This window comes from Ursus arctos, unplaced genomic scaffold, assembly GCF_023065955.2.
Source record: "Ursus arctos isolate Adak ecotype North America unplaced genomic scaffold, UrsArc2.0 scaffold_8, whole genome shotgun sequence".
Lineage (NCBI taxonomy): Eukaryota > Metazoa > Chordata > Mammalia > Carnivora > Ursidae > Ursus > Ursus arctos.
Genome location: NW_026623100.1, coordinates 9,225,375 through 9,252,642, shown reverse-complemented (window position 1 = coordinate 9,252,642; position 27,268 = coordinate 9,225,375). Strand labels below are relative to the sequence as shown.

Here is a 27,268-nt window from a genome sequence, read left to right as displayed (position 1 = left end):
ACGGGCGGGGACTGATGTCAGGTTAATCAGATGAAGTGATCTTGCCCAGACTGAGGTCAGGCCAGAGGCAGGGATCCAGGAGGCCTGAATTAGCCTGGGACCATAGCATTTCACTCTACTACTGTGGGTTCATGTGTGGGGTTGGGCTCCACCAAGGATTCCCAAATTTTGTGTTGTGGCCCTCCCCTGCCATTAAGAAATACATTTCACAGGGCGCCTGGGTGGCTCAGTCGGATGGGCATCTGACTCTTGGTTTCAGCTCAGGCCTTGATCTCATGAGTCGTGAGGCTGAGTCCCACGTCAGGCTCCCCGCTCAGTGGGGAGTCAGCTTGAGATTCTCCCCCGCCCAACTCGTGCTCTAAAATAAATAAATCTTTAAAAACATGCATTTCACATTACCACCCATGCCGTCCGTGGTGGCTCGGGACTGTAGCTGGACTTAACTCTATGCAGGGCATTCTGCAGGTTTCCGTTCTCTTCGCTTTATGTCATTGCTTGGAAATGATGGTCACAACCCACTAAATTGACAATACAGCATACAAATGACCCCGGACTAGCTGTCATCCCTGACGATGGCTCCACGTTTCCATCGGCCAAAGTGCCCCCAGATCCAGCGGAGCTTAAGGAGGGCACTTCTGGTTACATGGAGGCTTAGGATCCCCCTCTTCCCACGGATCTGGGTGTGGCTCTTTCCAGGGTGGAACACTCAGGATCCTCAAGTGGTTTCAGCAGGGCGTCGGGCTGGGGGGCTCTCTCTCTGCCCAGCCTAAGACCCCCCTCCCACTAGCGGGAAACCGGGGCCTAGACACCGCTGGACCTGGGTTAGTCACTCAGCTGGGGTGGACACCGAGGTGACTTGTCCCTGAGCTCCTTTTCCTCTTGGCTTTGCTGACGCACCTTGCCCTGACTGGGATTGAGGCACTGAAGCGTGTTTGCTAGCTCACCTCCTAGGGGCGCTGCAGCTCTTCCCTCACTACCGTGCACAGGAATGGCTCAAAATGCCACATGCTGAAGAATAGTCTGGCAACGTCATAACTTACTTGGGTGCTACATTTTGCTTTTATGTAGCTTTATTCATGTGTTGATTTCAATTGCAGCAGGGACCTAGGTAGGGCCTCAGGGTCTCTCAGGGCCTGTTCTCCTGTCAACAGCAGCTCCGGAGGGGAGAGGGGTCTTGCCTTGTCTGGAGGCGGGTGACAGGAAGAAAGCACCATAGAACCAGCTCTGGGTACAAACCAGGTATCCCCCAACCTAAGTACCCCCTCCCTGCCTCGAGCTTCAAGGCCCTGGCTCCAGCCACATGGGTTGTGTGAAAACAAAACACCAAAAAGTTACTTTCCCCAGCCGCAATCTGGTGGCCCTCCTTGGTGAGCTGAGCTTTTAAGGGTCTGCTGTTTATTTCCAGAGCTGTGTTTATGCTAATTGCTAGGTTCTGCTCCTCAGGCTCTTACTGGAAATTTCTCAAAAATGCATTCCTGAAAGAGTCTTGAAGTGGCAAAGAAGCGAAGGGAGAGGGACCTGGAAACACAGCAGAGACCTGCTCTCCTATGCTTCTGCCCCGTGGTGGCGTCTGTCCCTGGGAAGCTCGTGCACTTGGCAGCTGACCGACAGCTTCAGGCTCTGTCTGGGGGGAGTCTGCAACACTGTGGCTGCTAGGGGAAGAAGTCGGCTGCTTGCTTCTGTTTCCTGTCCAAGCCTCTCCATTTCTGTTTTCCCCCTTCTTTCTGAAACAATGGCCCGTCACTTTCTGTTTTTTTCCCAAGTCATCTTCCGAGGTTTCATCTGGAATACGGAGCTCTAACAGGGCCAGGCTGTGCATCTCATAGCCATCTTAGGGGAAGAGCCAAGCAGTAAGAAGTTTCTTTTTCTTTTGACAGAGCGGTCTCGCCCTTCCTGCTGAGAGGGTTGGCAAAGGGGATGGGCCAGGTCCTGGAAAGACAGCCACTCCGGAGTGGATGCGTTTCCTGGTGATCATGTGATCACATGTGATCACAAATTCTTTATCCTTCTGTTTTAGGGGTCAAAAGTCTGGTGCTGGGCCCCAGGCCACAGCGGAGGGGCACCATCTCCTTTCGGCACCACCCATTCCACAGTCCCTCACCGCAGCTGGCACCCCTGCTGCTCTCCTGCCTTCACTGACCCAGAAGGGGGCACCCCTGGTCTACACACCCTTCTTAGGCCAGGGTTGCCGCACTCGCTCATTTTCCATCAAAACTGAGCAAGGGAGTTCCAAGGGGTGCCCGCATGGATCCCCCCTGGTTTCACACATGTTCTTCTCTTCCCCAGTGTGTCACAGCCTTGCCTCCTCCTTCTGATCAGAGTCAACTACCCATCCCCCCCCCCCCCCCCCCCCGGCAGGATGGGGACTCTCTTCCTGCCTGCTGGCCACATTGACGTGTCTAGATGAAATGGCAGCTTGTAATCCAATGAGTCTGATGCTGTTTCCAGGCAGAAACCAAGACGCCTCAACGTACAGAGCTCGAAACGAGGCCATGGGAAGTACGGATGCTCCAGGTGGGTCACTGGGAGTTCCAGGAACCAGCCCCTGGTTCCCAGACCTGTGCGTTCTTCCCACCGGGAATACAGCACCACATTACGGTGCTGGATCCCACGTGTATCCTGCATCCTGGGGGGTGGCACCCCATTCTTGTTAGCGGTGCCTCCATGGTGGCACTACTCCTGCAACAGGCCATAACAAGTCGCCATCAGGGGCTCAGTGTGGGATAGGAATCCATGGCCACAGGCCCACTCCTGCCTGTGCCGTGAAGAGGAGCTCTTGAGCTTACGCGATACGTGATACGCTGTGCGTCACACACTCCCCAAGCATGTAACAGTGGTTCAGCTGTCAGGAAAGGTAAACCGATACCCCCAAGTGTCTATTTCTGTCAGGATGCATTACGGGCCCTTTCAGGATAAAGAGGGTCCAATGTGGTCAGTACTCGACCACGTTTCCCTCAGGGAATCGCTGTCAGAGACTCGGCTTGTGTCTCTGTTATTGGCAGATGGGACATTTGGTGGCAGCAGTAGTGACCTCAGCTTTGGTAAGTGGAAGCCCACGCTGCTGGGCTGTTCACAGCCTCATCCCTGGCACCGCGGTGTCAGCACTGGGAGGCTCAGTGTCAGAGCCTGGCTGCGTCCTCTGTCCCCCTGGAAGCTCAGTGCCTCTCCTGGGGTGAATGCTCTGCAGTTAACACCAACAGGGGACACGAGTCTCCTCACACTCTGCCTACCGTCCCCATACGCCCATCCACACGCCTCTTCCAGACCCTGTCGCTCATCTTCCAGTCATCTTCCTTCCAGGGTCTTGAAGCCAGACAAGCCACTTGTCATTGCCCGTGGGTCCACGTATATTCCAATTTTGGCCTACTTTTCCTTCCACCCAAAATGGACAACCAGGTGCGCTGCCGAAAATTCTGCCCACTGGGAGGTTTTCCCCTCCCTACTCTTCGAAGACCACCCTCGGTTGAGGCTGGAGACAGTGGCCACCTACTTTCAGCTTACCTGTCCGTTTCAGGCCTACCTGACCGTGAACTAAGGTTGGACTTTTTCTTCCTCCTTCCTCTGGTCATACAGAATTCCCAAGACGGACCCAGGTAGGAACTGCGAAGCTGCACTGGTGCAGGACTGGTGGATGAGGAAGAGATCTCAGCCACTGGCTGTGTCCTTTGCTGTGCCCTCTGCTCTTGCTTGTGTGTGACCGTAGATGTCCACTTCCATCTTCAAATGGATTCTTGCCAGCCCACCCAACGCTACGACCTGGGTCTGTCAGAACCCAGCTCATTGTGGGCACTTGTGTCTGTGTGGTCACTTTATGCCCCCTGGTTCTGTCTCTGCCAGGGCCCACTCGCATGCCAGGGGTGTTTTTTAAAGATGTATGGTTTGCTGCTGGAAATGGCACAGGCTTGCTATCCGGAGGCTAATGGGGCGTGTGTGCTGCGACTTTCTACCATGGTCTGCCATACATTCTGCCCAGCTCCTTGCCCACCAACGATACACCTGCCCGGTTATACGGTCTCAACATCAGGGATCCTGGCAGGGGCCTTCCCCGTCCTCTCTGGGCCCCGCCCTAAAGCCGCAGCTCATGTCTCCCCTTGCAGGTGGGTTAGATATGTAACATGGTGCCTCCAAAATCTCAAGAGGTTTTCAAGATGCTGTGCTGTTTTCTTCGCCATAGGAGGTGCAATAACTCGTCCTCTACTTTGGACAGGACGTCCTGGATGCCTCTCATTACTGAACCCCCTCAAAACGTCACTGCTGTGGCAAGCCCTGAGTCTTCGTGGGGTTTCTCGCCCATCTTCTGGAATGCGTGTTTTACCTGGGCCTTCCCCGTGCTAGCCACTTCTTGCTCATCCAGTTTGATGAGGTCAGATCAGTCGTGCAGTGGATTACTGTCTGCAGAACTCCTAGATGGTCGGGAGCTCTTCAGACTACCTTCTGACAGAGGGCAGAAGCTCCGCATTAGTCCCGAGGCCAGACTGCAAATGTATACATTCTTTGCTTCATGTGAGTGCGAAGGGCCTCTTTTCTGATAGGAAGTGCTTTGCGAAATCAGTATCTGTATGCCATGGGCCTCAGCACACGTGAACATGTCCCAGCGAAGACAGAACATCTGGCACGGGAGACTGCAGTCAGGGCTCCTACTCAGTGAGTTTAGAGGAGTCTGCTCTCATATGCTAGGATCCACCAGGATTTTTTAAGGGCTAGACTAGTACGTTAAATGGAGAAATGATGGGACCACTAAGTCTGCAGCCTTTTGATATTTAACAGTGGCACAAATTTCTGTCATCCCCCTAGGACAAGATACTGCTTTAATTTATGATCTTGGCTGAGGGAGAGGGGGAACAGTTTCAGAGGCTTCCGCTTGGCCCTCCCCACTAGGATAGCTCTGACCTCGCAAGGCTGAGGACACTAAAGTAGGTCTACTCTGTTTATACACTCAGCCACCAGAGAAATGGCCCCTGGGAGGGTTTGTGAAGCCGGTAGCCCACGGTGACTTGGATCCTGACTGCATTACTACTTGGTCCTCATATGCTCCACTCTGGTGGGGGTGCCACATCGGTGTTTTGTGTGCCTGGATAACAACATGGACTCGGATCCTGTGTCCAAGAGTCCTTGAAATGTGAAGTATTCCTCTTCCCCTGGTGCACTGTCAGCTGACTGAATGTCTGAAGGTGTTTTTGGAGAAGGACCTGGGAAACTTACCATGGTGTTACAGTCCCCTCCCCTCTCGGAGAGCTGGTTATTGTCTTCATTCAACAGGTTCCAGGCCTGAAACTGCTTCAGATATGGAAGTTGGGCAAAGGAATGTGAATTTGTGTCAGGGTACCTCTCCTTCACCCCTTGATTTCTTTTGGTAGTACAGACTGAGTAGCTCCTCTGTTGGCTGTCCATCTATTCTGCCCTAGGGATACCTTACTTTAATATCCATGCTCATATCTGTGGGTCAACAGCATCCCTCCCTCCTCACCTTGGGCATCGCTACACGTTACAGTAACTGTTCACCTGGCTTCTGGCAGTTCCATGCTGTCACGTGGCCTCTACTGCTTTGGAAGTCCATAATCCCAACTGCCATCAGTGGGCTGGGTTCTCTAATGCCCTTCCCTATCATCAGCTCAGGGCTGGATTTTAGGGTTCCTGGGACTCCTTTCACTGGGGCACTCTTCCATCTCCTTGGGTCCTTGTTAGTGTGTTAAATAAATCCTGAATCCTAGGAGACTGCTCCCAAATTGATCGGCTTTCTTTTAAGCAGGATATATTCCAATCCCTTTGACAGAGCATCTCAGAAACCCATCTCTTCAAGTCTCCTGCCTTCTGCTGGTACACATGGGCTAGGTCCTTCTATTGCTTTGGGATCTAATACTCTCCCCAACCCCTTTATTAGGCTCAGAATATCCCTGGATGAGTTTCACTGTGACTTAACCCTATTATAGGCTTAGTGACAAGGAGGGTAGATGGGGTACAAGGGGTATCAGAGGATCCTGAGGAGTAGGAAGGAGTCTTTGTATCATCTCTTAGCTACTTCTGTGGATAGGTCATGTAAATAATAAATAAATCTTTGCCATTTGAAGACAATGAGGTTGGGGGGATGCTTGTTACTGTAGTCACGTAGTCTATCCTGACTAATACATCCGACTGCATGCCGAAAGAAGGGAAAAGATCTTTCAAGTCTCAAGAACATAAAAAGGAACGTTTTTTTCCCTAGAATGGTATGTCTTTTCTTTTTTAGACATTTTCATTAAATAGTCATTCTGAGCACACATAGGTAGATGAGGTAGACAGTTTTTTTCATACCTCCATGTCCTTGGTTGTTTTCGCCAAATGCACTGGCTCGTGCCCCAGTTTGCTAACACAGTCACCAGGCCTGGAGGGAGGCCCAGAAGAGGGCACTGAGGTGGGCCACGGGGCTGGGAGTGGACAGATTTCTGGACAAAAAGCCAATGTTAAAGCTGAATCAAATAAAAAATTCAGTTTCTCAGCCAAGCTAACCACAGCTTAAGTGTTCAACATCCACCTAGGGCTAGTGGCGACTATGCTGGACTGCACAAATAAACGTTTCCATCATTCCAGAAAATTCCGTGGGACAGTGTTAAAGAATTTAAGATTAGGCACTCCATGAAATACCTTGGAAAATGCCTGAATCTTCTAGCTCATATATAAAAGAATATCAGTTTAAGTTTTCCCACATTTGGCAGCAGTCCTAATAATTTAAATGGCATAACCAACAACTTGTGGAAAAGAAAAGAAACTTCTGAATCATAAAGTTCTTCCAACAACCACAAGAGAGGAAGAGTTTAAATATCATTCTCTTGAGAAACTAATAACAAAATTCTCATAGGAAGAGGTGATCAAAGTAAATGCAACAACCAAAAAAAAAAAAAAAAGGAGAAAATGTGTCTTAAAGGGGCCAGGCCATTAATAAAAATAGCTGTCAGTATTTTGCAATGAGCGTGGTATGCCAGCTTTTTAAAATTTTTTAACTTACTCCTTTTAGAATTCTAAATAAATATACATTTTCTTACCCTAACTCTGTGTTTGCACTTTTATATTCCTTTTCTTACAAAGTCCTACCCCCCACCCACTCCCCAAAAAACTGTATAAGCCTCAGTTCCTGTAAAATCTTATATGCCTTGGATAGAACGGTTCTTAAAAAGAAATTATTGTTTTTAAGGCAAAGCCACTGACAGCCTTATTTTCTAGAACTGAGTTAAGTTGGGAAAGCTCCACATTTGTACTGGGTTGAGTAGCAATCCTCTAGAATTCATAACCAATTAGAACTGTGAATGTGACCTCCTCCGGGGACAGTCTCTGCAGAGGTAATCAAGTTAAGATCCTCTTGGATTAGCGTGGGCCCTAAATCCAATGACGGGTGTCCCTGTATAGGAAGAGGGAGACATGAACACACACACGGAAGAAGGCCATGTGATGACAGAGACAGACATGCCGTCAGGTTGCCACGAGCCAAGGACAGCTGGCAACCACCATGAGGTAGAAGAGGCAGGGAAGGATTCTTCCTAGGGCCTCTGGAGGAAGTGTGGCCGCGCTGATGCCTTGATTTGGGACTTTTCCTCTCCAGAACTGTGAGAGAATAAATTTCTGTGGTTTTAAGACGCCGAGTTTGTGGTAATTGGTTGGAGCAGCCATAGGAAATGAATACAATATTCTACGCACGGAACTATTCTAATTTCCAGTCGTTGTACCCTATTACGGGGGTGTAATTATTTATTAAAGAGCATTTACAACACTGTAAGTTTTATTTAGTCCAAATATCACATCTTAGATATAGAATTCCAATGAATGAAAATCAACAGTCAAGAATACATGAAGTAAATACTGTACCATTTAAGACTGGCCTCACTTAAGCAACAGGAAATGCCAAATACTGCTATTACACCTTAATCCTGACTTGAGCTTAAAAAATAAAAGGCCAGAAGAATAATCTACATTACATGAATGTGATAACACATTGGCTATCTCTAAACAGATAAAAGCAGAGTTTTTAAGTTTATCTACATTGACTTATTGGCTCAAACCTGCTCTTCTAATTAAGAAGAAAAAGATACACATCAAATTTTTACTGGTAAAATCATTTCACAGCTATAAAAGATGCTAACGACACCACCCTCTACTAGCAAAGAACACTGTACAAAGAGAGCTTTCCAACCTATCTATTAACACGTTGTTTTCCAGAGTTCAGTGGAAACTTGTGTGTATGTGTGAGTAGTGTGAGAGGTAAGATGAGCCAGTCACTGATCGAACCGTTAACATATAAAACTTGACAAAACCGTTCAAGTTAAAGGACTATGGTAAAAGACAAAGGCCCCAGTGCAATATTTCAAATGATCCCCGAACGTGAAAGGTTAGAGACAATCCATGCTGCAAATGCCATGTTTGTCCTTAAGGGCCACACCTGCCAACTCAGCCTCATGACTTAGACTCCCCCGGTGGATTCCGTCATTACCGAGGCTCACACTCTCCACCTGGGGGCTGTCTTAGGCCAGGGAGCCTCCCTGCTCTGCAGAGCTGTTCTGCTGCGGCAGGACTGCCACAGTGGTTCTGCGCCGAGCTCTGCACACACAAAGGCCCAGGCTGTGGAGAGACTGGCAACTTGGGGGCCTCGCTGACTGGGAAGACACTGCTCCTTCTGGTCTGGCCAGTTTTTAGAGACAACCAAAGGCCCCCCACGGAGCATACTTTTCATATGAAAACCAGCCAATCCGGAGCCCCAACTCTCAGCCGCTTCCTCTATCTGGTTCTTACACTCCAGGAGGCAATATTCCTGTGCCCTAATCACGCAGGGTCAGCACCACACAACCAGAGGTCAATCAGCCCTGTAGCCGAGAGCCCCCTGACATTACCTCGCCTGGCCTAACACTAGCAGCTCTCCCCTATCCTGGGAAACCAGCGCTCCTGCTTCTGCCTTCTGAGGGGCTCTGGTGTGTCTCCCTGTGGCCCTTTGTGGCACGGCATTAGCTTTTCCATGTTGTCACTCTGTCACCTCCATAAACTAAAATCTTGTGGGTAGATTTTATCACAACTGGTGCAGCAAGAAGGGTGACTGGTGTTGACAGAGGGGCATGCCTCTTCACTGCTCCTGACCGACTAACAGACTCACTAAGCAGCCCACCCGCCAGCTGCTGGCACACTTGTACTCTGGCAGCTGCCATATGCTGACACGGCGTTCCAGCCTAACTCGTAGGAGGACATCAACGGTTTGCATGTCTACGGGCCTCACTTACTCTTAGGTGCTGTAGCCTAGGCTGCTGGTAACCCACATTCCCTACTTGGCACCTTGTGGGGTACATAATCGGACCCACGGCTCCCACGTGACTCCCCACCCTGATATGCCTAGTTTCTGGACGGATGACCCCTCAGAGATTGGAAAACTGGCCAACACACAAGGCAGAGGCTTTTCCCAACCAGGAGCAAGGAGTGACTTCCTCCAACAGACTGTGTTGGGGTGTAAGTCTGACTGACTAAGCCAGCAATGCCAAAGTCAATCAGGGCTGCTTGACTGAGTTACCTCCCTTCTCATTCTGTGAGCAACTGATCCCATCACATTGATGCCAGCTTCCTCCAGACTATCTCCCTTTTAGAAAGTGTCTCTGGGGGCACCTGGGTGGCTCAGTCGTTAAGCGCCTGCCTTCAGCTCAGGTCATGATCCCGGGGTCCCGGGATCGAGCCCCGCATCAGACTCCCTGCTCAGTGGGAGGCCTGCTTCCCTCTCACACTCCCCTTGCTTGTGTTCCCTCTCTTGCTGTCTCTCTCTGTCAAATAAATAAATAAGTAAATAATAAAATCTTAAAGAAAGAAAGAAAGAAAGAAAGAAAGAAAGAAAGAAAGAAAGAAAGAAAGAAAGAGTCTCTGGCAGAAGTCCAAGTGTTAGTCCCTAATACACTATAGGGATCTGTTGGTGACATGATGCTGAGCGCCCTCCTCGTGGAAACTACGGCCCCCAAAAGGCTTAAAAAGTTGCTTCAAGGGGCACCTGGGTGGTTCAGTTGGGTAAGTGGCTGACTCTTGGTTTTGGCTCAGGTCATGATCTCAGGGTTGTGAGATCGAGCCCCACATTGGGCCAGTAGGTGTGGTGCCTGCTTAAGATTCTCTCTCTCCCTCTCCCTCTGCCCCCACTCATGCTCTCTGTCTCTCTAAAAAAGAGAAGAAGTTGCTTCAAGGGCAGACCTCTTTGTTGTCACTTGCCTTTCTGCTATTGCACTTTGTCCCCAGGCCCAGTGTGAGATAAGAAACCTCTTCCGTGGAGACTGATAGCTCCATGTTCAATGCAAATTCCATCTCAATAGAAAGAGAAGAAAAAGGACAAGAGCAGAGGAGTAGATTGTTCCTGCTCCCCCCTAAGACTCAAGGAAGGTTCTCAACTCGTCCAAGATGGCAAATCTCTTGGCCGGCATGTCTGGGCGCTCAGGAGAGCTACCGCCTATCAACACGATACGAGCCTCCTCCTTAAAATCACGTGGTCACAAACTCAGGATGCTGCCACCTCTACTCTCCCGGATGCAGCAGCAAATGATGTAACAAATTTTATATAACGAATTATGTAGAATAATTATATGTGGAGCAAATGTATAATAAGATTGATATACTAAAAGATTTTTACAACCAGAAGATTAAAAAGTGTTCATTGGTTTTTGTGCCTCTGCAGCCTTAGCTGTAGGTTCTAAATTAGCTTGAACATTTTGCTAAAATGCACCAATGACAAAACTTCTTGGACGTAATCAATATGGCGGGGGGATCATAATTATACCTGGGGATTCTACTAAATATAGACATTGTAGCTCTTACCATCTGAAAAAAGTAATCAAATAAAAAACAGGAAAAAAATATAGGTATGCCTCATTGTAACTGTAGTTTTGTCTCAATTCCTGTAGCGACAGTACCAACTCTCCTAAAATACCCCCCTGTAGAGACACACTAACATAATGAATAACAAATTAAAACTAATGTAAGTCATTGTCACTTACAAATTGGACTGACAAAAATGGGACTCCATGATTCCCCCCCCACCCTACCATTAAAATAGTTTACCTGGCCCAGTGTAAGTTAATAAGGCCCTTCAAGAGTTAAATTTTATTCTATAAAACCTAATTCACAAAGGGGTGATTAACCCAGTTGCTTCTCCATTTTTATGGCTCAAATTTGCCCGTTCTTAAACCCAGGGAATATAAAGGTCCTTCCTGGTGGATTACTGCCGTCTTGCTGCCGTGGTCCCATGCATTAGGGCCCTGATACCCAATATCCAATATTTTTAAAATTGTAAAATTACTAATTTTATTCAATCAGTAGCTGGTAAATATGTTGCTCTTAGAGGTTTGGCTAGGACACTTGCTCCTACTCGCTACTACTGTTGCTGCAGCAACAGTCTCTCAGGCACACTTCTCCTTCACCTTGAGGGGACATATTACCTTCTCCAGGCTCCCTGCGGGGTACCTCGGCAGCTTTGCAGACAAGATCTTTGCTGCGCCCATCCCCTCCGCGAGCACAGGCATGACATCACAATGATGCCATCCTTGCTCCAAGAAGATTCATCTGACACACTTACCAAGGACATACAAGCCTAACATCCTAACATCTTTCAGTACTTTCTGGGTTCTGATGACCACATAGTCCTCGTTTACAAATTATCCTTAATCTCACTGATGTTGCTACTTCAAATCAGTCCCCCTTAAATGGGGCTCCCTCAAAAAAACCCTCTGAAATCTGACCAAATTAAGATCCATAGGCACTGCTCTCAGAGACTCTTTCACTCAAGAGATCTGGGCAACTTTTCTTAGGTCACCTGGCATCTCTGGACCCCAGATGACTGACCTCATACCCGACTGTCCTATAAACAGAGGCTCTCCCAGACACTGGGCTGTATCTCTGTATCCAGATGCCCCCGGTTCATGACAGTCACCCCACAAGGTCCACATGGGTCCTGAGGCCTCCCTGATATAGGATGGAGCCAAACTCGGACTCTCTGACACAGTCCACCTACAGGAAGGAGTGGTCTCCCCTGTCCTCAGTCCCTTGCCCGATGCTACCTTCCCCAGGCCCTTCGCTACCTGAGGAGCTGTTGGGATTAACTGAGTGAACAGCAGTGAAAGTTCATAGACTACATGAATGGCATTGCCCACCATCATAAAAATGATGGTGAGCTCAGAGGAACACTGCAACTTTCTATCTTCTAGCCAGGATGTCCCTCCAACAAAGGATGGGACCCCAAGGGTGGGCACCATTGGCCAAAACTGAGGCAGTCATCTTCGTGCTCAGCAAACAGCCCCATCTGCATACACATCACAACTGTTGCCCCGGCCTAAGGTTTGTCCTTTTCAGGATAAAATCTCTGGGAATCTTGTAGCTAAAGCTAAAACACAATCAAAGTCACACACGTACTAGGCCCACAACACAAGCCGTTGCCAGGACACTCCTTACTCCCCCGGAGGTTACAGGCATTATGAATAGTAACCAAGACACACGTGTCACTTCTCAGAATATGCAACACTGGGCTTCTGGAAAAGGTGTTCAATAGAACTTTCATGCCCCTGTTAGGTCCCAGACAACCAGTTCAATGGAAAAATAATGATCTCCTCAAAAACTCCTGTTCAAATTCGAGTCTAGCAAACAGACGGCGCGATGGCCTCAATCATGCCCTAGGCCTTAATGTCTAATTCAGAGCCTCTTGGCTGATTCATCCCTCATACAAACTTTACAAACTTCCCCCCAAAATACCTGGCAAGTTGATGGGGTAGGTGGTCCCGATGATTATCTCTCCCACAAAACAACAAAAGCAACAAAGAAATAACTACACGTCAACGGAAAAGGCTCTGGGAAAGCTCTGGACTACAAAAATGCAGCAAAACCCCCTCAAATCCAGAGGATGGCCACATGGAAAAGTGTAGGAAACATTTTTCCCTGTACCACCCCGACCCTCAGTCCAGAGCCGCTCCACACCAAGAGGGATCCCCTCAGAGGGATTGTACCCCACAAGGAAAGGAGAGCAGGGGCCCCTAGCAGTGGACCTTCACAGCCTTTGCTACTGAGGACCCTGACAGTCTTCACTGACGCTGCGCTCCGCTGATGGAGCTGCTCGGGTCGCACAGGGTCTCCTTCCCGGGGCTGGAGCCGTCCCTGTGGTGAGAGCTGCCCCTAGGCTCCTATGTCACGGCTGTGACCCACCGGCCCAGGCTCGTGCTGCTGCAGCTCCGTGTCTCACCCCAGGGTTCTAAGTCAGGGCGCTGACCCGCCGTTACTAGGACAGAGCTGCTGCTGCTCTATACCTTGTCCCCAGGTCACAGTCTGACCTGCCATCGCAGGCCGAGCTGCTGCTGCTGGGTCCCAAGTCACAGCTTCGGCCCGCCGTGACCAGGGAATGCTGCCGCCCTGGCCGCTGACTCGCCTCCTGCATCCTAAGTCAGGGTGTTGCTTCTCCGTCATAGGGGCTGAGCTGTTGCTACTGCTGCTCTGTGCTCTGCCCCCAGGCCCCAAGTCCAGGCACTGACCTGCCATCGCCAGGCCACACCACTACAGTTCTGTGTTCCCTCTCTGGTTCCTGAGCTGGAGCTTCGATCCAGCATAACTGGGGCCAAGCTGCTGTTACTCTGCCCCCTGCCCCTGGGGTCAGACCACTGCTGCACTCTGTCACCCTAGGGTCTGTGCCACTACTGCATACCGTGCTCCTGGGGCTCGAGTCATGCACAAGCCGCAGACTCAGACTCTGGTTCCATGGGAGATCTGCAAATGCCAGTACCTCAGACACGGGTGTCCCTGCTGCAGCAAGTGCACCTGTGCCTCAGGACCCAGGCATGATGGTGGTTCCACATGCAACCCAGCCCTGGACCACAGCGCCACTGAGGATCCGTGTACTGACTTGGTGCCAGGAGGGACGCCCTCAACCAGAACTTCCTTCCATGGGTAGCAAAGGAGAACAGGAGAACCTCAGCAAGCTTCACCGCCAAGGACTGCAGTAGCCCTAGCCACCACTGCCACCAGCAAGCCTTCCACAGTCTGGGCCACCAAAGATCCCCACAGCCTTTACTGACACCGACCTCATCTAACAGACCCGCGTAGACACTATGCCGCTGTACTCTCCCCAGAACAAGAAATGCACCCTACTCAGCCGGTGCCCTCACAGCCCACCTCCAGGTAAAAGTCTCTCCCCACCAAAGCCAGTCTGAAAAGGCTGGAGGAAGTAAATCCCCCTCGAACGCCCAGACGTCAATATAGACCCCTTAGAAACACACACAAAAGGCAAGGATGCGCGACATGACAAAAGGAGCACAATGACTTCCTGGCAACTGACCCCAAAGTATTGAAATTCTGTGAGTTACCAGAAAAGGAATTCAAAATAATTATTTTAAGGAAGCTCAGTGAAATTCAAGAAAACACAACTCAATGAACTCAGGAAAATAATGCATGAACAAAACAAAAGTGTCAACAAAAAATTAGAAATCATAAAAAAGAACCACACAAAAATTCTAGAGGTGAAGGATACAATAAATTAAATGAAAAATGCAACAGAGAGCTTCAATAGAAGGCTCAACAAGCTGAAGAAAGAATCTCCAAACTTAAAGACAGAGCACTGATATTATCCAACAGAGGGGGGAAAAAGAGTGGAGGAAACCTATGGGACTTATGGGACAACAGCAAGCAAAAAATGTTCATACTGGTGCGCCTGGGTGGCTCAGTCAGTTGAGCATCTGCCTTCAGCTCAGGTCATGATCCTGGGATCCTGGGATCGAGCCCCACATCAGGCTCCCTGCTCAGCAGAGAGTCTGCTTCTCCCTCTCCCACTCCTCCTCCACCCAGCTCATGCTCTCTCTCTCTCTCTCTCTCTCTCTCTCTCTCACTCTCTCTCAAATAAATAAAATCTTTCGTAAAAATGTTCATATTGTGAATGTCGCAGAAGAAGAGAGAAAGAGAAAGAAAATCATTTAAAGAAATAATGGAAGAAAACTTCCCAAGCTGGGACAGAGATAGGGATCATTCACGCACATGAAGCTCAAAGGTCCTCAAACAGATTCAACTTGGAAAGATCTTCACTGAGACACATTATAAGGAAACTCTCAAAACTCGAAAACAAAGATGGGGTGCCTGGGTGGTTCAGTCAGTTAGCATCCAACTATTGATTTCAGCTCAGGTCATGATCTCAGGGTTGTGAGACTGAACTCCACATCAGGCTCCATGCTCAGCAGGGAGTCTGCTTGAGATTCTCTCTCCCAGGGTGCCTGGGTGCCTCAGTTGGTTAAGCATACAATTTGTGATTTCAGCTCAGGTCATGATTTCATGGATCCTGAGATCAAGCCCCATGTGGGGCTCCATATTCAGTGGGGAGTCTGTTTGAGATTCTCTCCCTCTGTCCCTCCCCCGACTCATGTGTGAGCATTCTCTCTCTTTCTCTCAAATAAGTAAATCTTAAAAAAGATTCTCTATCCCTCTCCCCCTCCCCCACACCTCTTGCTCTCTCTACCTCTCTAAACAAATCAATAAACAAATCAAAGACAAAGAGAATTTTGAAAACAGCCAAAGAGAAAAAAGACTCATCACATGCAGGGAAACCCCACAAGGTTATCCGCAGATTTCTCTGTAGAAACCTTGCAAACCAGGATAAAATGGGACGATATATTCAGAGTGCACTAAGAAAAAAAACTGCCAACCAAGAATGCTTTGCCCAGCAAAGCTGTCCTTTAGAAAGGAGGGAGAAATAAAGACTTTCCCAGATACACAAAAGCTGAGGGGATTCATCACACTAGATCTGCCTTACAAGAAATGCTAAAAGAAGTTCTTCAAACTAAAACTAATGGATGCTAATTAGTAATTGAAAGCATATAAAATATAAAATTCACTAGTAAAGATAAATATATAGTCAAATTCAAAATACTCTAATACTGTAATGATAGTGTGCAAATCACTAGAAAGACAACAGAAAAGATCAATGAAGAGTTGGTTTTTTTAAAGATAATATTAACAACCCATTAGCCAGACTAAGAACAAGTGAGATGATTCAAACACACAATAAACAAAAGAGGAGACATCACAAACGATACTACAGAAATACAAAGGATCTTAAGAGAATACTGTGAGCATTTATGCCAACAAATGAGAGGACTTAGAAGAAATGGGTAAATTCAAAGAAATACACAACTTACCAACACTGAATCATGAAGTAATAGAAAATCTGAGCATGTCAATAACAAGCAAGGAGACTGAAGGAGTAATCAAAAATTCTTAAAAGGAAAAGACTAGAACCAGATGGCTTCACTTGCAAATTCTATCAATCATTTAAATAATACCAATCCTTCTCAAACCATCTCAAAAAATGGAAGAAGATGGAACATTTCCAAACTTACTTTATAAGGCCATTATTACCCTGATACAAAACCAGGTAAGGACACTATAAGAAAAGAATATTACAGACCAATATATCTGATGAAGATAGATTCACAAAATCCTCAAATACTAGTAAACCAAATTCAGGGGCACATAGGAAAGATTTAACCATGATTTACATGATTTTCATCAGGATCAAGAGGGATTTACCCCTGGGATGCACGGAAGGTTCAACATATGCAAATCAACCAATGTGATACCCACATTAACAGAATGAAGGATAAAATGTATATGATCTTTTCAATAATGCAGAAAAAGTATATGACAAAATTTAACATCTTTTCATGATAAAAACTCTCAACAAATTAGGTGTAGAATGAATGTTTCTCAACGTCATAAAGGCTATGTATGACAAGCCCACAGCTAACATCACACTTAACAGTGAAAAGTTAAAAGCCTTTCTTTTAAAGATCATGAGTAAGAGAAGGATGCCCACATTCACCACTTTCATTAAAGACAGCACTGGAAATCCTAGCCACAGCTATTGAGCAAGAAAAAGAAATAAAAGACATTCAAACGGGACAGGAAAAAGTAAAATTATCTCTTATAAATAGAAAACCCTAAAGGTCTTACCAAAAAAACTGTTAAAACTGATCAGTGAATTCAGTAAAATCCCAGAATACAAAATCAATTGCATTTTTATACACAAACAACAAACGATCAGAAAGAGAAATTAAGAAAACAATCTCATTTACAATTGCATTAAAAAACAATAAAGTACATAGAAATAAGTTTATCCCAGGAGATGAAAGACCTGTACATTGAAAACTACGAGACACTGCTGAAAGAAATTGAAGACACAAATAAAAGGAAAAGGTATCTCATGTTCTTAGATTGGAAGAATTGATATTGTGACAATATGCATACTACCCAAAGTGATCTACAGATTCAGTGTGGTCCCTGTCAAAATTCCGATGGTATTTTTCACAGAAATAGAAAAAAATTCCCAAAATTCATAAGGAAGCAAGAAGACCCCAATAGCCAAAGCAATCTTGAGAAAGACGAATAAAGTTGGTAGCACCATATTTTGTGATTTCAAACTATATTACAAAGTTACAGTAATTAAAATAGTGTCATACTGGCATTAAAAGGCACATAGACCAGTAGAACAGTACAGACATCACCAAAATAAACCCATGTAGATATGGTCAAGTAACCCTGACAAGGGCCCCAAGAAAACACAATGGGAAACAGACAACCTCTTCAATAAATGGTGTTGGGAAAACTGGATATTCACATGCAAAAGAATGAAACTGGACAGCTATCTTATACCTATGAAAATTAACTCAAAATGGATTAAAGACTTAAATGTAAGACCTGAAAATATAAAAATCCTAGAAGAAAATGAAGAGAAGAAACTCTTTGACATTGGTTTTAGCAGTGATTTCTTTTTGGATAAGATGTCCAAAGCACAGGCAAGGAAAGCTAAAATAAACAAGTAGGACCACATCAAACTAAAGTTTCTGTACAGCAAAGAAAATAATTAATAAATGGAAAAGGCAACCTATAGAATGGGAAAAAAAAATTTGTAAACCATATAGGAAATGAAGTGAACTCCCATAAGGAATGCAATTAGTATTTTGAAGAAATATCTGCGTTCCCATGTTCACTGCAGCTTATTCACAATAGCCAAGATATGGAAACAACCTAAATGTATTTCAATGGGTAACTGGATAAAGAAAATCTTATACACACACACACACACACACACACACACACACACACACACAGCAGAGTATTAGTCTGCTTTAAAAAAGGAAATCTTGTCCTTTGTGACAACAGGGATGAATTATGCTAAGTGAAATAAGCCACAGAAAGACAAATATTGCATGGTATCACTATATATGGGATCTTTAAAAAAAAAAGCTGATTTGATAGAAATTAGGAATAGAATGATGGTTGCTAGGAGCTGGGGAGAGGGGGAAATGGGAGGAGGAGGATGTAGGTCAAAGGGTACAAACTTTCAGTTATAAGAAGAGTAAGTTCTGAGGATCTAAGGTATAGCACAGGGACTAGAGTTAATTATATAGTTTTGTGTTCTTGAAAGCTGCTGAGAGTCGATCTTAAGCATTCTCTTCACACACACACGCTATGTGAAGTCACAGATGTGTTCATTATCTCAATGTACATGTATATCAAATCATCATGTTGTACACTTTGAATATACGTAATTATATTTATCCATTTTTAATAGAACTGGAAAAAATTTTCTAATTGCACTTTCCTCCATTAAAGGGGGATATGTGTTCAGACGGCTAACAGACATATGAAAAGAGGCTCAACATCACTCATCATCAAATCAAATCATCAAATCAAAACCACGATGAGGTACCACCTCACACCTGTCAGAATGGCTAAAATTAACAACACAAGAAACAATAGGTGTTGGCAAGGATGCAGAGAAAGGGAACCCTCTGGCACTGTTGGTGGGAATGCAAATGGTGCAGCCACTCTGGAGAACAGTATGGAGGTTCCTCAAAATGTTAAAAATAGAACTACCCTACAATCCAGCAATTGCACTACCAAGATTTACCTAAAGGATACAAAAATACAGATTTGAAGGGGTATGTGCACCCCAATGTTTATAGCAGCATTATCTACAATAGCTAAACTATGGAGAGAGTCCAAATATCCACTGACTGATGTATGAATAAAAAAGATGTGGTACATATATACAACGGAATATTATTCAGCCATCAAAAAGAATGAAATCTTGCCATTTGCAATGACATGGATCGAGCTAGAGTGTATTATGTTAAGTGAAATAAGTCACTCAGAGAAAGAGAAATATCATATGATTTCATTCATATGTGGAATTTAAGAAAGAAAACAGATGAATATATATGGGAAGGGGGAAAAGAAAAAAGGAGAGAGAGAACAAGCCATAAGAAACTCTTAATGACAAAGAACAAACTGAGGGTTGATGGAGGGAGGTGGATGGGGGATGGGCTAGACAGGTGATGGGCATTAAGGAGGGCAACTTGTAGTGATGAGCACTGGGTATTGTATGTAAATGATGAATCACTGGATTCTACTCCAGAAACCAATATTGTACTGTATGTTAACTATCTAGAATTTAAATAAAAAAATAAATAAAGGGGGATATGTGTTGCCTTCATGTATATTAAAAACTCATTATATGTTAGGCCCATTAACAAGGTTTCCCCCTCTATAAATTTTTCTATCTTGCCCCCATCCCACAAGGGTTAAAGGCCAGACTGAGGGCACATACTTTCTTGGGACCCATTAATCACAGACATTCTCACAGGTCTGGCAGCTGCTCAACTGATAAGGGACCCAAGTGAACATAAACCAAAAATCAAAAACAAAAACTTTGCAAGGTGTAGCTACCCACCATTCTATTGACTGTTGGTTTTCTTACTGCTGGTCTGGTTGCTTTCATTGGTTTACAAACACCTCCAGTAAATCACTGCTTCAAGCAGACATACCAAACGTTGAGACCCACATCAATCTGCGTGCGTACCCACTTAAAATGGATACCCCAAGTCCCACACCCCAGACAACATCACTCTGGCCCAGAAGCTCACTGCTCAGATGACATCTCCCAGACCACGAGCTTGCCACTGGAGAAAATTTGACCCTGGACACTAGAATTTATGCCCACAGACTGCTTTTGCTAAGTCACAAATTGGACACAGGACGTTTTTACTTTTCTTCCTTCAATATTAGGGATTCTATCATGTTTCTGAGCTTGCTACCTGTTTAGTGCATTACCCTGGTATTATATTCCTTGCTCTCTGCCAAAACACACACCCCTACATTCCCATGGCTAAATTGAAGATGGAGGTGATTATTACTTTCCCCAGGAAGCACCTGCCTTCTCTCAGTCAACCCCTCAAGTCTCTGGGAGAGGACCACTCACTCACTCTCCATTGCCTTCTCCTACTACCCCCTCCAGCTTTCCACCAGGACCTCCTACCCCGTGTCTCCAATCATAATACTCCTTTCCCTTGGTTACACACACTTAATCGTTAATGTATTTACTAAATTATCATATGCTCCAGTAGCATAACTGCTGGACCTGCCAACTTGACTCAAGAAAGAGATCAAGATATTATTATCACACTCATATATTTCATACACTTTACAACTCCTCCAAGATAGTGTTGAAGACTCCAGATCTGTGATCGTGGCTAATGCATATAAATAGGAACCTCAGTTATGGACTGGCCTCAAGGACTCCTCACACCTCTGCCTGTGTTGCTCCTTTGTCCTCTCATAGTAAAATGCTTTCTGTGCTGTTCAAGGTAACGTATGCCTTACTCTTTAATGTCTCCACTATCATCACTCCAAAGTTTCCTTAATATGATGTCAAAATATCGGAGGACAATTGTATTAATCATGTGTTTAGGGGCGCCTGGGTGGCACAGCGGTTAAGCGCCTGCCTTCGGCTCAGGGCGTGATCCCGGCGTTATGGGATCGAGCCCCACATCAGGCTCTTCAGCTATGGGCCTGCTTCTTCCTCTCCCACTCCCCCTGCTTGTGTTCCCTCTCTCGCTGGCTGTCTCTATCTCTGTCAAATAAATAAATAAAATCTTAAAAAAAAAATCATGTGTTTAAAAAGACTTTATGATATTTTGACATCTTGGGGGACTCACTGGCTGGGGAGACTGCCCCTCCTGGGCTGGCCAGTGAGAGGCAGCAAAGGGCCCACAAGGAAGCATACCTTTCATATGAGAACCAACCAATCCAGAGCCCACACTGTGAGCCACCTCCTTTGTCTGGCTCTTACAGTCCAGGAGAAAAGAGTCCTCAGGCTTAATCACCCAGAGCTCAATACCAGACAAGTAGATCCCACCCTCATAGCCCAGAGCCCACCACCACCATCCAAACTAGACAATCCCAACCTGTTTCCCCTGCCCTGCCTGGTGTTTCCCACAGAAACACAATGAAGGCTCTCTCCCTCACTCCTGCTTCTGCCTTCTGGCTCTGGTGCTTCCCCATGCAGCCCTGATGGCATGCCTCCCATTTCTAGTGGAAATATGAATAACAATAAATTTTTCTTTCAAGGGCAGGGACCTCTCTGCATTGTCACATGGTCACCTTTAGAAGGCACAGATCAGAGCTAATGTCCCTAGCGAGCCCACCTGCAGTGGTGGCACATGAATTTCTTCAATAGTTTATGCTGCTGTAATATTCTAATACTCAATATGCTAACAGTCACCTAAAAGCAGATCCACTACTAAAAGCTACTTGGCAGGATTCAGCAGACTTGGTAATTTTTTTTTAGCAGTTGAGAGCCCAAAGTTAAGGTGAAGTTAAGGCAAGGAGTTGCAAAGGTGGAAATATCTCCTATGAGTCAGAATGCAATGGCTCAGAACGAAGCGTCAGCCCCAGTAGGGACAACGTGACATTGGGCAACAATCAGGATTCAATTTTTCCCCATGTGGCTGGCACAGCTCACCCTCCTCATTCAGATCTAGCCTCCCTGGTTTTTGGTTTTGATGAACCATAGAATCAGAACAGGGTCTTCTCATAGGGGCAGAGCTACAGAGAAAGAACCTCTTCCTGCAAGCTGCCATTGCTAACCATGTTGAGAACGGGAAATGGGGACCTCTCTACCCTATTCCACAGGGGTATTTAGGAAAATAAAACCTCATGCCTTAAACAAACAAAACTCACCCACATTTATTTTCCCTCTTTTCTTTGTATCTGCCACATTATTTGATAGATAGCATCTAAATTTTGAAGAGTGGTACCTACCAAATCAATTTAACATAAAAGGAGCAAGGAAGAAAAAAGAGATGAGTACTTTTTAAAAGCAACTTAAATATCATAATGACTTCTATGTAATACAGCTAGTCCAGGCAATGGACTATTTGGATTATAACAACTACCAATTTTCAAAAAATTTTATGACGAAATGATACTATCATAGTTCATGGTAATTCTACCATCTATAATTTTGTTCCTTGAGGATTCAAAAGTCCTGTAGTAAGACTTGATGTATGTTAATAGTGAGATACAACTTACTAAGCAGTTTTGCTGCTTTTTGGTTTGGGAGGTGGGGGGGATGATACTTAAGAAAAGAAAGGACACCCTTGTAGTTGTAAAAATGGGATAACACTCCAAAAGTTGGAACATGCATTGGTTATGAACCACTTATTGTGGTTGCACGGATAAATTTTACATTTTAAAATTGTTTTTTTCAATTTGAAACTTTAAAAAAAGTATTCTAACTTTTGATTCTGAAGATGAGGACACACAGGGAACGTGATACCCTAAAAATCGCATGAGCTTTCAGAATACTGCCCATCAGGATATCAATTGTATTTCAGAGACGTAGGCAGGGATGGAATTATGAGCCAAACCACTTAGAAGAGTGAAATGGAAAAATACCTAACAGAGCGCACAGAATGTACTTCAAGTTCTATAGACTTACAGAAGAAAAATCACTCCCCCACACTGTTATTATTACTCTAAGTAGATTCTGTTTTATTCTGATGTAACTAGACCATTAGTGTTGGAACATTTTCAGTAAAATTAAACTTGAACGTTCTGACTCTGAATGAGACCTTATTTTCTGAGAAATATTAAAAATGACATCTCCATGATAGAAAAGAGGTGTGTATGGGGGGTGGGGGGAGCTGTTCCACTGCTTTAGCTAAATTTGTAGCAAATTTGTAGCAAACAGGAGTTTAGGTTTCCTTAAGTTTGTAAAAAGGAAGCTTCCCTCATAATACGACTTGAGATATTATTTCCCTGGTCTGACTTCCTGATAAAGAATGTCATCTAAGGGGCACAAGGGTGGCTCAGTCAGTTAAGCGTCTGCCTTCGGATCAGGTCATGATCCTGGGGTCCTGGGATAGAGTCCCACATCAGGCTCCCTGCTTAGCGGGGAGTCTGCTTCTCTCTCTCCCTTTCCCTCTCTCCCCTCCCCATTTGTACTCTCCCGAGCATGTGCTCTCACTCTCTCTAATAAATAAATAAATAAATAAATAAATAAAATCTTCAAAAAAAAAAAAAAGAACATCATCATCTAAGTGCTCAGGAAGTGTCCATCGGCTCCTGCTCTGCTCTAGGTGACATGTTGCATGAAGCATCACAGTCCATTCCCTTGGGTGTCAAAAGGCAAAGACAACAAAAACTTTTGCTGTTCTATCTACATCATTACTACCAAACAGGCTTTTACACAAGAACACTCAGAATGAGCTGACAACTCAGAAAGAGGCAGACAGAATCAGAGGGATAAGTCAGTGGTTCTGGTCAGTATTCTGTGCCAGTGATGACATTTCAGGAGTAAGGTTGAGAAAGCAACAGCATCCGATTGGTATGGGACAAGCCCTGGTCCTCTGAGCACAGAGACTTAACTTCAGAAAGGCCCCTGGGGAAACTATGATCACACTGTGGTTATTTTACAAACTCCCAGATGGAAACAGCCATGATATGGTTTTAAGGTAAGAAAGATTCTCCAAAAGAAAAAGAAAGAGAATGGTGCAAATCCATTTTCATGAACCATTCCCGAGAAAGCTCCTCTGGTATACTAGACAGAGTTTTGCTTTCTTTTAGATGATCAGGTTAAGACACAATGTCTAAGAAGTTCGGATGCTATCATTGACACATGAATCAATATAAAATATTTTAGAAATCACTTGGACAAACTGCCTTTAAACCATGATCAAGATGAGATTTGAGATTCGCAGTAAGTGAGGCACTAGAAACATCTGATTGGAAATACTTTCACATTTTCTCTTTATGGCTAAGTTATACGAGAACAGTATTTTCTCACTCCCATAATGAAACTGAGCTTTAGCTATGGAAAACTCCTGTAATTAAAACGAAACACAATTATAAAGTCTTTCTAATAAAATGCTTGATGGATTGGTAAACAACCAACTTTTGACACTATGAAATATATTTGTTAAAACTCAAATATCATACACCTTGAATGAATAAAGCAAATCTTACAGCTGTGATTTATTTCCTGGTCTGGTTCTCATCATCCTTCCGTTAAGAACATCCACAGCACAGACCAAGAAGCCAACTCAATGCACCAGCTGGTCAGGCCGGTGAGAACAATTCAGTATCTCAGGTTCAGATGGTTATTTCAATTAATACTACCAACATGCATCAGTGGCTGCAGTTGTCATGTACTGTCCTTTAATAGGTAACACCAAGGTCTGATCACTTCTAAAATTTCTTTTCAAAAGACACAAAGACAAATTTTAGGTTGAGGATGGAGGAAAAACTTGCTGAATATTTACATCCCATCCCCACCTCCTGCTTCTTGCATATTGTCCTGGTATGTTTTCCTGGAATAGACAGATGCCCATTCCATAGCAGCTTTTTTACATCTTCATCTATGAGTGGATGGATGGTGAACTCAAATTACTGATGGGCCTAATTTGCAATGCAAATCCTAGGAGCAAGAGGACTATTTCTTAAATGCTTAGTATCCACCAAATTAATGAGACAGGGTTATGCTTTCAAGGAGTTTTTTGCACTAGTTTGGTTCTAAGTTTGACATCCCAATGCACGTAGAGTTTTAGCTAACTTTTGCTCACTCTTTCTTGAGTGTGTAGGGATATATATCCTCAAGTCACCTACACTGGTTCTCAGATTTTTCTATATCCAAGGTACACCTTTGTGTATTCTGACGTTCATTTGATTACAACATGCAATGCACATCTGAACTACCGCGGGACACAAAACACAGTTCTATCCGGCAGCTACTACTTCTTGGGTGACGACTAATTTTGGCTCCTGAACTGGACCACAGTTTGGTTCCTCCACTTCACAGACAACTTCACAGTGACACACAAAGCCTAAGCGCGTTTTCAGTTAGCCTGCGCTCTGAGAAATCTGCTTCCAGATAAAAATGTGGTTTCCCCTTTCCTGGCTAGCCACCAAAGCATGCTGTTTCCATCTGGTGCAGCAAGTCACTGTACTGGGAAGGGGGTCCCTCTTTCTTGCAAACCCTAACCCACTCGTCCACCTTCTGTGGTGTTCCCTGCTGTCGGCGAACTACATCCTGGAGCATCTGCTTCAGAAAGATTCTCCTAGGTTCTTTTCCAACCATAAGCTCCATTCAAACTTCAGGCTAACCTTGTACAGAGTCCGCGAGGCACAGACTTTAAACATTTGCGTAGGAGTCAATGTTTGCTAAGTGTTCATTTTGTAACCCTATCAACGAGCGTTTTACAAAGCATGATGAATGGGATGCTACTCTCTATGCCTAGCACTCCTCACAAAAGTACAAGGGCTTCCAGAAACCTTGACAGAAAGAGAAAATCAGTTATTTCTCTCCCTGCTATTAACCAGCTCCTGCCGACTATTCATCTTACGCGTGATGATGACTAGTATTCGCCGAATGGCAAGCAGGCGCTCTTTAAGGGAGATCATGCCAAGAATAGCCAGCTGAGCCTTGCGTTCCAACGGCAACACCGCCAGGATCCACCAGGACCACGCGGGACCGCTAGGGTTACTCTGCAAAAGAAACGAAAGTGAAATGAAATTATCACCTAAAATACAAGCCTCTTCCCCCCACACTGTCCTTTTGTGTCCCTGACAAGGCAGGAGCGAGAATTAAATGTCATCTTCTATTTCAGGTCTACTTCCCACCCATTCAGCCTCTGGCATACAAAGTTTACTTTCCTGTTACACATTTAAATGTGGGAGAACTCCCAAAACAAAGAGCTTGCAAAGGGAAGCATCTTCCACAGGGAAATTCCACAAATTAATTGCTTCTGCTCTCTCAAAGCTCTAGTTGGGAGTATATAGCAGTCAGGCAAGGGAACCATAATTTTTACTTCTATTTCCAGTGTTCTGTGTTATTGTTTTTTAAGTTTTAAGTACACCGTAGAAAGTTCAATATTAGGAAGGCTAAAAGTAGGTGCACACATTTGATTATAATAAAAGAAAGCTTTTAATAGTTATGTGATGAATGTGAACACGTAAATGAAACATCTATATATGGATTATTGTTAATTATATGTATATGGGAATCACCATGAATTAACTGTATGAGAATTATTATGCTGACTGACAGTCTTTATTTCACATACCCAAACTCACACTTCTGGACTGAGCTCTAAGCAAAGCTGGTCATACAGTTGTTCTCAGTATTCCTGGCATTAAGAACCAAGATAACCAGGCCTCCCAGCTTCCTGTCCTGGATTCTCCTCTAATCCCACCCCAAAGGTAAACATCCCACCTGGGAATGAGAGAGGGTGGACTCTGGTGTCAACTTAGTTTAGGATGAGGAAGATTCTACTGAAAGATCAAGAGTATTATATTTGAGACAATTTTTGGCTTACAGGATGGTTCTGAATTTTAGAAAAGACATAGGTGTGTGGGGGGGGAGACAGAAATCCTCAAGAGATAGGAAAATAACATAAAAATGGATGGGAAAAATAAAAAGGACATTTCATCTTCCCCCAACCCTGCAGAAAGCTGGTCCTCCAGCTCCGCTTTCTCCACGATAGGTGAGCACGTACAGTCGAAGGAACTCCATACTCTCAGCCACAAGCCTAAACCATCCCTGCCTGGCTCTGTCACCCAGAGGAAGAGCAGAGGATTCATTTGCGGTTAGAACTGCTTCACAGCCTGAAGCCAGGCATTGCTTGAAGAGCCAGCTTCGTGGAAAGCTTGTGGAACACCATAGAAAGCCGGGCTAGAGATAAGGCAGGAAGCCTTCTAATTTAACAAGACTTAGATTTTCTCTTCACTTATTCAACACCTGTTTATTAGGCGCAAGGCAATATGATATGTAAAACGTGGAGTGTTCGTGCCAATATTTAAGAATTATTACTCTCTAAATAGTAGGATTTAAACAGTTAATTTAAATAATTGGTGAGAGAAGTAAAAGTACTAAAGCTGACAGCCAATCAGAATAAATTTGCTTTTGATAGAAAAGAAATCACCTTTA

At 45.0% G+C, this 27,268-nt stretch overlaps 1 protein-coding gene across 1 annotated transcript in view; it reads right to left on the bottom strand.

The window, feature by feature from the left end:
• Positions 1–7,701: 7,701 nt before the first annotated feature.
• LONRF2 (LON peptidase N-terminal domain and ring finger 2) overlaps positions 7,702–27,268 on the bottom strand; it is a 53,763-nt gene continuing 34,196 nt past the window's right edge. The window contains exon 12 of the mRNA XM_044378709.3: positions 7,702–25,827. Coding sequence (XP_044234644.2) covers positions 25,633–25,827 — 195 coding nt within the window. The 3' untranslated portion in view covers positions 7,702–25,632. The remainder of the gene's footprint in view (positions 25,828–27,268) is intronic.